Source organism: Podarcis gaigeae, assembly GCF_964106915.1.
Source record: "Podarcis gaigeae genome assembly, chromosome: 3".
Taxonomy (NCBI): Eukaryota; Metazoa; Chordata; class Lepidosauria; order Squamata; family Lacertidae; genus Podarcis; species Podarcis gaigeae.
In genome coordinates, this window is record NC_139680.1 from 111,451,697 (window position 1) to 111,466,879 (window position 15,183).

At 43.8% G+C, this 15,183-nt stretch overlaps 1 protein-coding gene across 6 annotated transcripts in view; it reads left to right on the top strand.

The window, feature by feature from the left end:
* CCDC85A (coiled-coil domain containing 85A) overlaps window positions 1-15,183 on the top strand; it is a 159,420-nt gene that overhangs the window by 23,935 nt on the left and 120,302 nt on the right. For 2 of the 6 annotated variants that reach the window (XM_083733576.1, XM_083733577.1), the window contains exon 3: window positions 10,780-10,859. The exons of the other annotated variants lie outside the window; for them this stretch is intronic. In XM_083733576.1, coding sequence (XP_083589702.1) covers window positions 10,780-10,817 — 38 coding nt within the window. In that variant the 3' untranslated portion in view covers window positions 10,818-10,859. The remainder of the gene's footprint in view (window positions 1-10,779; window positions 10,860-15,183) is intronic. 6 annotated transcript variants of the gene reach the window in all.

Genomic DNA, 15,183 nt, shown 5'->3' on the forward strand with positions numbered 1-15,183 from the left:
TTCTTCTTTTGTTCCTTAATTACTTGAGAGATACCTTGAGTGATTTCTTGAGTGATATCCTGAGTACCACTTAGGTGGGTCATTAGGTGTGGATTAGTTGCTAAAGTCTTTGTGTCTTGACCTCTTGAACTTTGTGAAGAGTTTTCCTGAGAAGATGGCTGTATTGCACTTAGTTGTGCTTTGGCTTGGCTTCGTGTATAGGGGCGAGCTGTGGTTTTGTGGCTTGTGTCAGCCAGATCTGTGTAGGGATTGCAGGGGGGTGCAGCATCCGGAGGTGCCACCATGGATTGGCTACTGGATGGTGTCAGTAATTCATCTGTGGAGAGGGTCTGGGTTTGGGTCTGGTGTGGTTGATTGGTGTTGGCGTTCTGTGTGCCTCTGGATCTGGTGTCAGTTTTTGTGGGGAGGGCTAATTTCCAGATGTCTGGCAAGCGGGATGTGTCGTCACGCTTGTTCATGTTGTGAGGGTGTTTCTCTATCTCGATGGCTTCCATGATTATTCTCTTGTGGTGATGTTCCGTGTTAAAGAGCAATTTGGAATCTGCAAAATTAATTTCGTGTCCTGTTTCTTTCATGTGTTGGAAAAGAGAGGAAGTTTTTTCCAACACATGAAAGAAACAGGACACGAAATTAATTTTGCAGATTCCAAATTGCTCTTTAACACGGAACATCACCACAAGAGAATAATCATGGAAGCCATCGAGATAGAGAAACACCCTCACAACATGAACAAGCGTGACGACACATCCCGCTTGCCAGACATCTGGAAATTAGCCCTCCCCACAAAAACTGACACCAGATCCAGAGGCACACAGAACGCCAACACCAATCAACCACACCAGACCCAAACCCAGACCCTCTCCACAGATGAATTACTGACACCATCCAGTAGCCAATCCATGGTGGCACCTCCGGATGCTGCACCCCCCTGCAATCCCTACACAGATCTGGCTGACACAAGCCACAAAACCACAGCTCGCCCCTATACACGAAGCCAAGCCAAAGCACAACTAAGTGCAATACAGCCATCTTCTCAGGAAAACTCTTCACAAAGTTCAAGAGGTCAAGACACAAAGACTTTAGCAACTAATCCACACCTAATGACCCACCTAAGTGGTACTCAGGATATCACTCAAGAAATCACTCAAGGTATCTCTCAAGTAATTAAGGAACAAAAGAAGAAAAGGCACACTAGCCTGGGAACTTCCTCTCTGCCCAGAACATTGGAGGCTAGACACCACACCCCCTCTACAGTATTTATAGGAACTCAAACATTGAGATCCCGCTCTGTTCCAGTAACAAGAAGCCGAAAGCACCAGCCTGAAGATGACGAGTGAGACCTCGTCGAAACGTCGCCTAGACACCCCAACTTTTACACGGGAAGACACCCGAGGACACCAAAACCTGCATTCCTGTACCCGTGAAAATCTACGAAAGCATCTATATCTATATCTATATCTATATCTATCTATCTATCTATCTATCTATCTATCTATCTATATATATATCTCACTGCTCTTTTCTTTCAACATGCTGGAGACACACTCCTGCTGTATGTCATGCCTGTTTTGCCGGGCTAGAAATCTAATAGTGCATCTTCCTTGCCTTGGTGGTGGGTAGAGAGAGAGAGAGATGAAATGAACATTCATAGGTCCACCCACTTTTCCCACTGACCTTGCCAGCCCCTGGTACACAGCTCTCAAAAGGAAACAGATGCCCCCACCTCTGTCACAAGTGATGGTTGTTTGATCCAGAAAGACCTTTCTACTCAAAGCCTTTTCTCAAGGCCTGGCTGGACTCGGGGAGCAGGGTGCTCGGCTCGTATAACTCAGCTCTTTTTAAATAGCATACTGGCTTTCTCTTCGGTACAGTTAATGAAGTATAAAGCATGAGGTTGGCAGGGTTTTCTTGGAAATATAGCTGCGATTAGGGAGCCTGAGTGAGCAACACTGATTTTAATGCATAACTACATTAGTGTAATTCTTGGCAGCCGCCGCTTACTTAACCTCTTCATTCCTTTAGGATTTATAAGGCACATTAATCACAGGCCTTCGCCTCCTCCTCTGTGCATAGACTGTAGGTTATTATTTAAGCTTTCCAACTAAAGAAATTGGAACGTTTTAGAACAGGGCTTCCCCAAAAGTGACAGGGATGAGGTGTTAGAAAAATTGCCAGTTTGTTTTTACTGCTCCTCTGCCTTTCATGGTGGCCTGATGCTTAAATGTGAACCTTTTCTAAAAGAAAATACTGACAGGATTCCTTGTCTCATGTACTTAATCCAGCCTTCACTGGGACCCAAAAACTTTTCTCTCTGTATAAGCGGCAGTTAAATCACAAAGTTTCCGATTAACCATAGTTTCTGCTTTGTCCAAACCAGGAAACAATGGTGACCAGATTTGGAACAAGCCAGGATATTAAACCAACTTCCAAGCTGTTGGATTGAATGTCCTGGTTTGCTCCAAAGCTGGTAATTATAGTTCCCTGGTTCAGATGAAATGTGAATTGTGGTTAATTAATTAGAGGTTTCTGGGTTTAATTGCTGCTCACAGCAATGGGAGGAGTGAAGGGGCTGCATTCATGGACATGCTTTGGCTTAATTAGTAAGGATATGATTGCCAGAACATGTCCTGGATGTGAATAAGATTATACAAGTGCACAACATTTTGCTCCAGAAGCATATGTACCATGTTACGTTCAGCTGAACCCTTTTTGCTCCAAGTTACAGCTCACAAAATATCCCTTTTGTGAGTTTGAAGTAGAATGCCCCTGTGCACAGCTCCAATTGGCTGGTGTCCATGACGTCAAACACCCACTTTATTATTATAAACAATAATTTATTATTTATACCCCGCCCATCTGGCTGGGTTTCCCCAGCCACTCTGGGCGGCTTCCAACAAAACACTAAAATACAATAACCTATTAAACATTAAAAGCTTCCCTAAACAGGACTGCCTTTAGATGTCTTCTAAAAGTTTGGTAGTTATTTTTCTCTTTGACATCTGGTGGGAGGGCTTTCCACAGGGCGGGTGCCACTACCGAGAAGGCCCTCTGCCTGGTTCCCTGTAACTTGGCTTCTCGCAGCGAGGGAACTGCCAGAAGGCCCTTGGCACTGGACCTCAGTGTTTGGGCAGAACGATGGAGGTGGAGACGCTTCTTCAGGTATACTGGACCGAGGCCATTTAGGGCTTTATAGGTCAGCACCAACACTTTGAATTGTGCTCAGAAACATACTGGGAGCCAGTGTAGGTCTTTCAAGACCGGTGTTATATGGTCTCGGCGGCCGCTCCCAGTCACCAGTCTAGCTGCTGCATTCTGTGGCTCCTTTATATATAATCATGCAATAATAAAGCGTTAATTATCCAAAATGCTTATTTTTAGGTTTGCGCTCTCTCTCTTTCTCTCTCTCTCTCTTTCTCTCTCTCCCCATCTACTGTAGTGATTCAGTTTCTGGCTGGTAAGGGGATTAGGGAGAGTTAGTCCCAAACTGGACAGGGGAGATGCTGGGGATTGAACTTGAGACATTCTGCATTCAAAGCAGATGCTCTATCGCTGAGCTACGGCCCTTTCCCATCAGTGCTGCCCAACAGGGAAGATGAAGGAACTGACTGGCCAATAGGACGTGAGCACCACGAAAGTACCAGCTGTGCTTTCTCTCACCGCAGCAGAAGAACATGCTGTACAGATGGTTATTCTGCTATTCCATTGCACTCAAGGGTCCCAAAGCACATCTCTCTTTAGAGATTGGCAATAAAAGGTTGCAGGCCCAGCTCTGCGTTGATTTTACCTATTGGTTTTAGAGAGAGGAAGCATTGCTTTAATTACTGCTCAAAGCTGAATTCAGCTCCTCTTCCGCCACTTCCAAATATGATCCCCTTTTTTATTATGACAACAAGAGAGGCATTATGTTCAATTAGTCGGCTCGAAATAAACATTGACCAGGTGGTATTTGAATGGAAGTCTCTGTTGAAAAAGCATCAGATTGAACGCACCAGCTTTTTCCACGCTTGTGCTAAGGATTGGGCAAATTTGTTTGTTTGTTTTTGGGGTTTATGTCCCCGCCGTTTGTCACAAGATCCCAGCAATAAATAAATGAAAACACGTTTTTAAAATGGCAGCGTAGAACGTATCAACTGCCTGTTAGTTCAGAAAACAACAGCCGACCCACTAAGTTGAAAATGCTTCTAAGTTTTTAGCTGATACCTAAACCTGACTATCTTCTTGACTCATTTCACTCTGGGTTGAGAATTGGGTGATAATTGGCCTCAGCTGCCCTGGTGGCTGAAGTTCTTTGGGCAGTGGTTCTCAAACATTTTTCTTCGGACCGCACTTTTAGAATAAATATTTGCCCATGCCACACCAAATTTTCATTGGAAAACTAAAGGAAAGAACTCCAAGCTGTGTTTTTTTTCTTTACTTTAAAAACAAAACAAAACACAGAGGACAACTAATTTATAATATGATCATGGGGCATCAAAAAAGTATAAAACAATGCAGCTATGTAAGAACACATATTATCCCCAAAATAGAATTATAAATGAGCCTCTTACATATGTACCTTAAGTATTTATACAAACTCATTGAAGCGTTTATGCTTGCTTTTGCCAGGTCATCTCATTTATATTAGGTCTATTTTGAGACAAACAAACTCTCGTCTCCTCACCAGTACAAATAAGCCTTTCTCTCTTTCTGGATGTTCATATTTGTCAGAACTGAAAATCCCTCTTCACAGTATGTCATAGAGAACTGCAGAACAACAGCCAATGTTCTTGAAGAGAGGCATGGATATTGTTTCTGGTGGTATATTCCTACTGCACTGAAATGCTCAAAGGTTTCTTTGATTGTACTCAAACCTTCTTGCCATACTTGCCACCCTCTCCTGCCTCACCTGCTTCACATGCCACACCTTTTGAGAAGCACTGTCTTTGGGTCAGAGGAAGTGTGACCCTATTGATTCTCCTAGATATCTCAGTTGACCATGGTGTCTGCCTAGCTCAGTGGTGGCCAAACGTGGCCCTCCAGCTGTTTTGGGTCTACAACTCCCATCATCCCTAGCTAACAGGACCAGTGGTCAGGGATGATGGGAATTGTAGTCCCAAAATAGCTGGAGGGCCAAGTTTGGCCACCACTGGCCCTAGCTTGCCATTGTGAGTTGGAGCTTGGAGACACCATGGCATTACTCCTACTTGGTTCTAGAGGCTGTGTGCCCTGACCCATGTGGGGTGCCCTAGGGCATGCCTTTGTCCCCAATGCTATTTAATTAATATCTCTATAAAATCATGGGGGGTGTCATTAGGAGATTTTGGGGCAAGGCATCACCAGTATGCTGATGATGGCCACCTCTGTTACTTGGTATCATCTAAATCATGAGAGGCCATGTATGTGTCTGAATGCTACTACTGTGACAGAATCCTAACAAACCTCTCTGGATGGCTGATTCTCAGGTCTAGGAATTGTGTACCTGTCCTGGATGGAAATGCATTCTTTCTGAAGGAGCAGTGCATCTTTTGGGGATGCTTCTTAGTCCATCTCCATCCCTAATGGCTCAGGTGATTGTAGTCACCTTTGTTGTTGTTTAGTAGTGTCCGACTCTTCGTGACCCCATGGACCAGAGCACACCAGGCACTCCTGTCTCCCACTGCCTCCCGCAGTTTGGTCAAACTCATGCTGGTAGCTTTGAGAACACTGTCCAACCATCTCGTCCTCTGTCATCCCCTTCTCCTTGTGCCCTCCATCTTTCCCAACATCAGGGTCTTTTCCAGGGAGTCTTCTCTTCTCACGAGGTGGCCAAAGTATTGGAGCCTCAGCTTCAGGATCTGTCCTTCCAGTGAGCACTCAGGGCTGATTTCCTTCAGAATGGATAGGTTTGATCTTCTTGCAGTCCATGGGACTCTCAAGAGACTCCTCTAGCACTGTAGTCACCTTGGAGGGCTCATTACAGACTCAGCGCATCCATTGTGACTCTCCATGGACTAGGAGAGCCTTGCCATAGTAGTTGCACCCGATTTGGCAGATCTGCACTGGCTGTCTATTAGCTACGTTCAAGTTTTTGGTGATGGCATTGAAAGCCCTAAACAACTTGGGACCAGGAGACCCTCCCCCAGTACAAACCAAGACAATTTTTTGAAATTCTCTGAGGAGACCCCGCTGTTCATTCCCCAAGTGTTACTTGTTGACAGCATGGGCACATGTCTTCTTAGTGATAGCTCCCACCCTCTGGAATGCCCGCCTTTGGGGAATTAATGAGGTGGCGTCAGTAATGACCTTTAAACACCTCTTAAAAGCTTTCCTAGACCTCGACTCTTTAATTCTCCATTTTGAACTTTGCTCAGCTGTCTCCGTAATACTTTATGCAGTTCTATTCTGGTTCTATCCAGTTTTTTGAAAGTTTTATAGACTTACCTCGTTTGCATTTCTATTGTTTTTATGGAAATCATTTAGGGATTTTTTTACAAAGTAGTATAGGATTTTAACAAATAAGCAAGCTAACAAATAACTTCCAGAGAGGCTGCATTCCACATCCAGAGTGCTTTTGTGATACCTGTGACCTAGATCTTCCTCTGCATTTTTGACCTTCGCACATTCTGCGTTTGTGCTGTTAGTTTCTCAGTTCATGTGGGGTGTTGGAGACCAGGGCGGTGAACAACTGGGTTCAGAAGGTTGCTGGGTGACTTTGGGCCACTCAGTATTTCTCTCTCTCTCTCTATATATGTATATATATATGTGTGTGTGTGTGTATCTCTATTTTTATATTTGTGTGTGTGTGTATATGTGTGTGTGTGTGTGTGTGTATAAGTATATTAATTTTTGCAAATATATTTTCCAAATACCACATAACATCTTATCTTACACAATGTTTTTAGGACTTCCATCAGCTATGCCTAATGATTTTCATTCTTCATCACTTAGTCTTGCATTTCATTATTTTCACTATTACTTTTAAAAATCCATAACTAATAGTCCTTTTCATAAATTTTACCTGCAGTATTTCATATAGTCCTCTTTACTAAACTTATTTCAGTCCTACTAGCGTATTCAGTTGATTGCAGTTGATTTGCAAATAGTTCATATCTTTACTCCAATCTTCTAAGAACCTCTGATCCCGCCGGTTTCAAATTCTTCCTGTCATTTTTTCTAATTCTGCATAGTCCATTAATTTCATCTGCCATTCTTCTTTCATCGGTAGTTCTTCATGCTTTCATTTCTGTGCCAGTAGTACTCTTGCCGCCGTTATTGCATATAAAAACAATTTATTATCTTGTCTGCTAATATCTTCTCCTACCATACCAAGTAAATATGCTTCTGGGTTTTTTTTTTACAAATGTATATTTCAACATCTTTTTCATCTCATTATATATCATTTCCCATAAGCTTTTTACTTTTTTACATTCCCACCACAGATGATAAAAAGTTCCTTCTTTTTCCTTACATTTCCAACATTTGTTACTCGTTTTATACATTTTAGCTAATTTCACTGGTGTAATATACCATCTGTACATCATTGTCATCACATTTTCTTTCAAAGCATTACATGCTGTAAATTTAATTCCTTCTTTCCACAATTTCTCCCAATCTTTTAATTGTATATTATACCCAAAGTCTTTGGGCCAGTCAATATTTCTCAGTCTAACTTACCTTACAGGAATGCTCTCAAAAAATTAGGGAGGGCATATATAAACTGTTAATAAAAAGTGGTGTAAGAATGTAATAAATTAATGAGCTGATTAGCATTTTTCCTCCATGTAGAATTATCTCTATGTATTCAGGGTTAACTTCCTTCAATGTGTAGCTTGGCTCACTTTCTAGAGCTGTCTGTTTCATTGGCATCAAAAGTGCTTCACTGTGTTGAGATTTGCCATAATCTGGATTATGAACATTGGTCTGTGGCAGTCTGGTTGTTCTTGCATTGCAGGTGTGAGGCTGGGATGACCCTGGACCCTAAAGGCTATGAAAGTTATGGAATATTTTGTATGCTAAAGTTGAAAACATTTAGTGGTAACGAATAACCACTTTGGTATGATTCTTTTCCTTGGTGTGATTTTTTAAAGGAACCGCTTTAGGCTATGTGAACGGCATGAATATCATTTTATAGATTTGCCCAATCAAATCAAATAAAAAACCAACCCCTTGGTCAATTTTAACCTGTCAAATACTGTCTAATAGTTGACTAGTGTTCAATTCTTTGATTGATTAGAAGAGTTAAAGGGAGAAAATGACTTTTATTAAAACAGTTGTATTTCAGAAGATTCTAAAAGGTTTACAGAGCCTTGAACAAGTGATTCCTTCTCTCCACAGCAAAGACAATGGATTCAGCAGTAGCAGTGGTTGAAAAAAAAAGTTATTTGGGGTAGGTAGGGCAAAACTCATAGGTGAAAGTAGCAGTTCAGAGCTTCCTTCCATATTCCCCAAATCCCTTCGATCCTGAGCTGTTTCATGATGATGATGACTATATTTTTAACCCCACCCATCTGGCTGGGTTTCCCCAGCTGCTCTGGGTGGCTTACAGAATATATAAAACATAATAAAGCATCAAACCTTTAAAACATCCCGATACAGGGCTGCCTTCAGATGTCTTCTAAAAGTTACATAGTTCTTAATCTCCTTGACTTCTGAAGGAAGGGCGCCACTACCAAGAAGGCCTTTTGCCTGGTTCCCTGCAACTTTGCTTCTCTGAGTGAGGCAAACCACCGGGAGATCCTCGGAGCTGGACTTCAGTGTCTGGGCTGGACGATGGGGTGGAGATGCTCCTTCAGGTATAAAGGACTGAGGCTGTTTAGGGCTTTAAAGGTCAGCACCAACACTTTGAGTTGTGCTTGGAAACGTACTGGGAGCCAATAGACCAAAGGGGATCTTGGAGTGAAAATGGTCACTGTCAGTGGTGGCCAAACGCTTTTGCTTCTGCCACCTCAACCATGGGCCCTGTCAAAGAAAAATGTTGAGGGGGTAAGGAGTGCTACTTCCCTGTTGCTCTCTGAAATTGCTGCACTTCATCTGAATCTAACAGCTATTTACCAGCTCCATCTGGTACGCAGGCTGAGACCCTACCTGCCCGCAGACTGTCTGCCCAGAGTGGTGCATGCTCTAGTTATCTCCTGCTTGGACTACTGCAATGCGCTCTATGTGGGGCTACCTTTGAAGGTGACCCGGAAACTGCAATTAATCCAGAATGCGGCAGCTAGACTGGTGACTGGGAGTGGCCACCGAGACCATATAACATAGGTCCTGAAAGATCTTCATGGGTTCCCAGTACGTTTCTGAGCACAATTCAAAGTGTTGGTGCTGACCTTTAAAGCCCTAAACGGCCTCGGCCCAGTATACCTGATGGAGCATCTCCACCCCCATCATCCAGTCCAGACACTGAGGTCCAGCCCCCAGGGCCTTCTGGTGGTTCCCTCCCTGCGAGAAGTGAGATTACAGGGAACCAGGCAGAGGGCCTTCTCGGTAGTGGCGCCTGCCCTGTGGAACGCACTCCCAGCAGATGTCAAGACAATAAACAACTGTTTTACTTTTAAAAGACATCTGAAGGTGGCCCTGTTTAGGGAAGTTTAATGTCTGATGCTGTATTGTTTTTAATATTTGGTTGGAAGCCGCCCAGAGTGGCTGGGGAGGCCCAGTCAGATGGGCGGGGAAGAAATAATAAATTATTATTATTATTATTATTATTATTATTATTAATGTTCTCGTTTGCCTTGCCAGTGAGCATGCTGTGAGTTTGCTTCCTTCTTCCTCCTGAACCCCGTGTCCCAGTTCCTGTTCAAAGAGTCCTGCAGCTACAGCGCATAGCCAATAGGAGGTGCTGGATGGTGTGGTTTAATCCATAGATCATATGATTGTTGAGTTGGAAGGGACCCTGAGGATCATCTAGTTGAACCCCCTGCGATGCAGGAATATGCAGTTGGCCCATACGGGGGTCGAAACTGCGACATTGATGTTATCAGCCCCACATTCTCACCAACTGAAATATCCACCGGATTAATTGGCAAAGAGCAAGTCCTTTGGGGTGAGATGTAGGGCCAGGAGGGGAGCTGTCTTGAAATGAGGGGTGTGTGCTTTTGCGAGACCCTCTCTCCTACAAGGCTGGCCATTAAGCAACCCCAGTGTTCAGGCAAAAACCCAGGTTGGAATACTCGACAGTGGGCAGTCGATGGGCCGGTTGACAATACAGTGTTACCTTGGGTTAAGAACTTAATTCGTTCTGGAGGTCCGTTCTTAATCTGAAACTGTTCTTAACCTGAGGTACCACTTTAGCTAATGGGGCCTCCTGCTGCCGCCACACGATTTCTGTTCTTATCCTGAAGCAAAGTTCTTAACCCGAGGTACTATTTCTGGGTTAGCGGAGTCTGTCACCTGAAGCGTCTGTAACCTGGAGCATCTGTAACCTGAGGTACCACTGTATTTGTCCGAGACCAGTATCCTATCCATATACAGTGGTACCTCGGGATGCAAACGGGATCTGTTTCGGAGACCCGTTCGCATCCTGAACGGAACACAAGACGTGACAGCGCGTCTGCGCGTGCACGGATCGGGTTTCGCCACTTCTGCGCATCCGAGTGACATCATTTTGAGCACCACTTCTGCGCATGCGCGAGTGACAAAACCCGGAAGTAACGCGCTCCGTTACTTCTGGGTTGCCACGGAGTGCAACTCGAACGCGCTTAACCCGAAGCACATTCAACCCGAGGTATGACTGTATTGTCCATAATCCTTGAAAAGTCAGGTGCAGCATCAAAGCATAGCATTTTCAAGTATAGCATTCCAATGCGGTTTTTTGTTCCTAACCAGATCGCCTGCCACCAAGACCAAAGGCTCTGCCGTCTTAACTTAAACGGAGGAAGGTGAACGGAATCGGTGCCTCTCACCAGGTACAGGTTCTTAGCATCTTTTACTCTCTGTGGTGCGACTTTGGCGAGAGAGGAGACGAGAGCCCTGATGTGGGAAATGTTGGCAGCCTCCACCCCCATTGCTTGTAACAGAAGCAAACACTGGACACAGTGGAGATTGTTGGATGAAACCTGGCAGACTCTCAGCTCTGGGTGGCTGCCCTCTTTTCTCTGCTGCCAAGAGACATGCCTTCCATTTTAGAAACAAACTATCTGGCAAAATAAATCTTGTTTCAGGCCCGCTCAGAGGGCTGGAGGCTCCGGGAAAAGATAGATAGCTGTATTTTGAAACTTGTTGCTATTTTGGAACCATTGTGACAAGCTGTTTTAGTTTTGCTGGCGCTTCTAAATTTATGAGTTCTGGCTCCATCCCTGCCTCCCATTCTGGATCCCTGTGGCATGACAAGATTATCAGCGCTGCCGACTGGACATCTCTGCCCAGTGGATCCATCAGCTCATGTTTTGGCGTCAGTAGCGTGATGGCGAGTTGGACCAGGATTCACCCACCCCCAGGAAGCTTATGGGGAGCAGAGGGCAGTGCCATAGCTTGTGGGGGCACAGAGGTTGTTGTCCCATATAGGGATCGGTTGGACTTTATAGGGAATAAACCCAGACTGAAACCAATGGAATATATAAGGAGCCAAGTTACGGATTGGTTACAATACCACCAGCTACATGATATGTTAAGATTAAAAAATGGGTTATTACGAAACGGTAATCTTTATTGTCATTGTCCCATACAGAACAACGAAATTGGAAAAATCTACATCAGACATTCAAAACCAACAAGCCTCCTATCCCAGCCTGCTTAGCCCTCTAAAAACTCTGATACCCCAAAATTAAATACAGTATACTCCCATATAGACTACCTTACACTGCGCTTAAAACCAAAATCGCATTTTGCTAGAAACTGTTTCTCAGGCGGCTAGTCCTAGTCTTTATAACCCTGTACCTTCTTCCAGAAGGCAGAAGCTGAAAGAGATCATTTCCGGGGTGTGCACTATCCTGCGCTATCTTCTGCAGCTTTCTTATGGCACCTGGAAGAATAGATTTGATCCAAGGTGGGAAGAGTGCACCCAATTATTCTCTCTGCATTCTTTACTTCTTGGACCAAACCTCACTATTTGAAAGAGAATTATTACAGAATATGGATAAACACTGGTCTAAAATGTATAATTTTTTGCTAGAATGGGGGAAAAAAGACGAGCTACTCAAAGCTCCAGTGACACACTGGGCAATAGATATAGGACACAACATAGACTTAAACCTCTGGGAGAAATTTTGGAAAAATGATTTGAAATTTGCTGCGTTTTACACGTTGAAAGAGAATTCTATGAAAATGATTCACAGATGGTACTTAACCCAGAGTTTGTTGGCTAAGATATATAGAACAGAATCAGATATGTGTTGAAAATGTAAAGGAATGGAGGGAACATTTTTTCATATGTGGTGGACATGTAAAAAGGTAAAAAAAAACCCCCAAACAAACAGGGAGATGATCTACAATGAGTTGAAAAAAATATTTAGAATATCTTTCCCCCAAAGACCGGAGTCGTTCCTGTTGGGAATAGTTCAGACAGAAATTCCTGGGTGTCCAGAAAATGTATTTATGTATGCAACAATGGCAGCTCGAATTTCGTTAGCACTAAACTGGAAAGTGACAGAGGTCCCAGGCAAGGAGGATTGGCAACTTAAGATGTTAGAATATGCAGAACTAGCAGGTTTAACACATAGAATAAGAGAGCGAGAAGAACATGTATTCAAAGCAGGGTGGAAAATATTTATTGAGTAGATGGGAAATAACTGTATGCAGCTGAAAACTCTGGCAGTATTAAGATCAAAACTTCAACAGAGTAATTCATATTTGAGTGATGGAAGAGTGGAGAATTGCTTAAAATGGTTAAAGTAAAAAAATGCAGGAATGATAAGCAAAATGAACCATGGAAGGAGAAGGATGGAAGTCACTGGATATATAAAACTATGTAAAATGTTTAATTTGAGTTGTAAAATTGAAAATTCAATAAAAATTATTTATATGTAGGTTGTCCTGGGTGCAAAATTGTTAGGGGCGCAAAATTTCAACAACCAGTGCTTCCTCAGTACAGCTGCATGCTTCCATTGCTGGGCTCTGTTGAAAACGACTTCTTCATGTGAACCAGGAAGTGACCTCTGCAGACAACGGAACAACTCTTTTTTTCTGTGGATGAGGATGCTGAATGTGCATCCACACTCTCTCTGTTTTCCCCCATCTGCACGGCCCCGGGCACTAGCAACCTATGCTACACCACTGGTGGTGGGCTTGGGAGAACTTCGGTGCCCTGGCAGGGATCACCATCAAGGATTTCTGCACTGGGCAGATGAGACCTTGAGCGAGCCTTCTAAATTTTCACGATGGCAGCGTGGCATCACTCTGGGGCACTGTGAGCAATTCAAATGGGCAGCCCTTAGTGGAGCTAAGTGACAGGGAACCTGTTTTCTTCCAGACGTTGCTTGGCTCCCACTTCACATCTTCTCTGTCCATTGGTCATGCTGGCTGGGGGATGATGGCGATGGGAGTCCAGTAATAGGCATGGTTCCTCATCCCTCCACCGTAAATGCCAGTGACCTCCAGGAGGAGAGATGCATAAGATTGCACTTGAGGAGTACCTGAGCAGCGTAACAAAAGCACAGCAGCATCCTCCAATCTAAAAATAGATTAAAATGCCTGGGCGAATATAAAAAGGCTTTGAGAAAGGATGGAGCGCCTGACAAGTCTCCCAGAGAAGCAGGTTTCGCCTTCTGAGGAGCAGGCAGTGCCATCGAAAAGGCTCTTTCTTGCTTTTGCTCTGCCCCTTTTCGTAAATTAAAAGGAATATTCTGAAACGACCATCTTCCTTCGCACACCAGCTCCTCAATATGGGCTAGGACAATAGAGGCTGGCCCGTTATTTCTTTAATTAAACAATAACAACCTGCACTGAGGCGTTTCCTGCAAAGTTTGGGAAAATGGGAGGCACGGATTTGCAGGGTGCTTTGTTCTTCGGGATGTGTGTGTGTGATTTCTGGCGTCTCTCCAATGTCACCTGGGGAATGCTGGCTTTTTTGTTCAGAACTCCCCGAAACAGCTGTGCCTCCGCTGTTTCTGGAGAGGCACAATAGCTTCGGAAGTTGTGCCATTCTGCACGGCGTATGCACCAGTTTCTTCTCTGCCAGTCGTTTCCGCTGGTTAAATTTGCTTGGCAGGCTTTTGGGGTGCTGTGAAACAGAGAACATGGCGGCTAGACTGCTTGCGTGGGCAAACTACTACCAATAATAATAATAATAATAATAATAATAATAATAATACATTTTTATTTATACCCCGCCCTTCCCAGTTCAAAAACCAGGCTCAGAGCAGCTAACAAAAAAAATTAAAACACTTTAAAACACTTAATTATAAAAGCAGCAAAAAATACAGTATAAAAACATGAATAACAATAAAATTCAAAAATCAATTAGATAATCCCCAGGGCTAGCTGGCTGAATTGGTCCTACTTGGGCCAGCGAGGAGGCCAGGGGAGAATTAGCTGTGGGATCCCAGAGCAGGTAATCTTCATAGAAGGGGAGGGGGAGGGAAGAAAAGGGAAATAAAAGATCAGGCTGAATTCAAATTAAAGGCCAGGTGGAATAGCTCTGTCTTACAGGCCCGACAGAAGGAGGTTAAATCCTGAAGGGCCCTGGTCTCATGGGACAGAGCATTCCACCAGGTCGGAGCCATCACTGAGAAGGCCCTGACCCTGGTGGAGGATAGTCTGACTTCCTTTGGGCCCAGGATCTTTAAACTATGCATTATAACATCTTGTCTGTGGGATCTGCACTGAGTGCCAATCTGCTTACCTTCTGTAGCTTCAGACCAGGTTCCTGGGGGTGGGGTGGGGTTCCGTCTTAAAGTCCCTATAATATCAGAAGCCTGCTCCCACAGCAGTTCAGAAGATGGCTTTCAATGGGGCTGCCCTTGTTTTGTGGAACAGCATCCCTATTAAGAGGAGACGTTTTTGTTCCAATGAGGTTTTTTAAAATAGTTGGGTGATTTTTTAAAATTTAATTTCTAGGTCTCTGACTTAGGTGTTTATTTGTGTTGCTTTTCAAACGCTTTTGTTGTTGTTGTGTGCTTGTAAATTGCCTTGAGACTTGACATGAAAGGTGATTAATTCATAATAATAAAAGTTACGAACTCTGCATAGACAAAAGCTGGGTGAAGCCTGCCTCTGTGAAAAAGCTATTACAGTGGTACCCCGAGTTAAGTACTTAATTCATTCTGGAGGTCCATTCTTAACGTGAAACTGTTC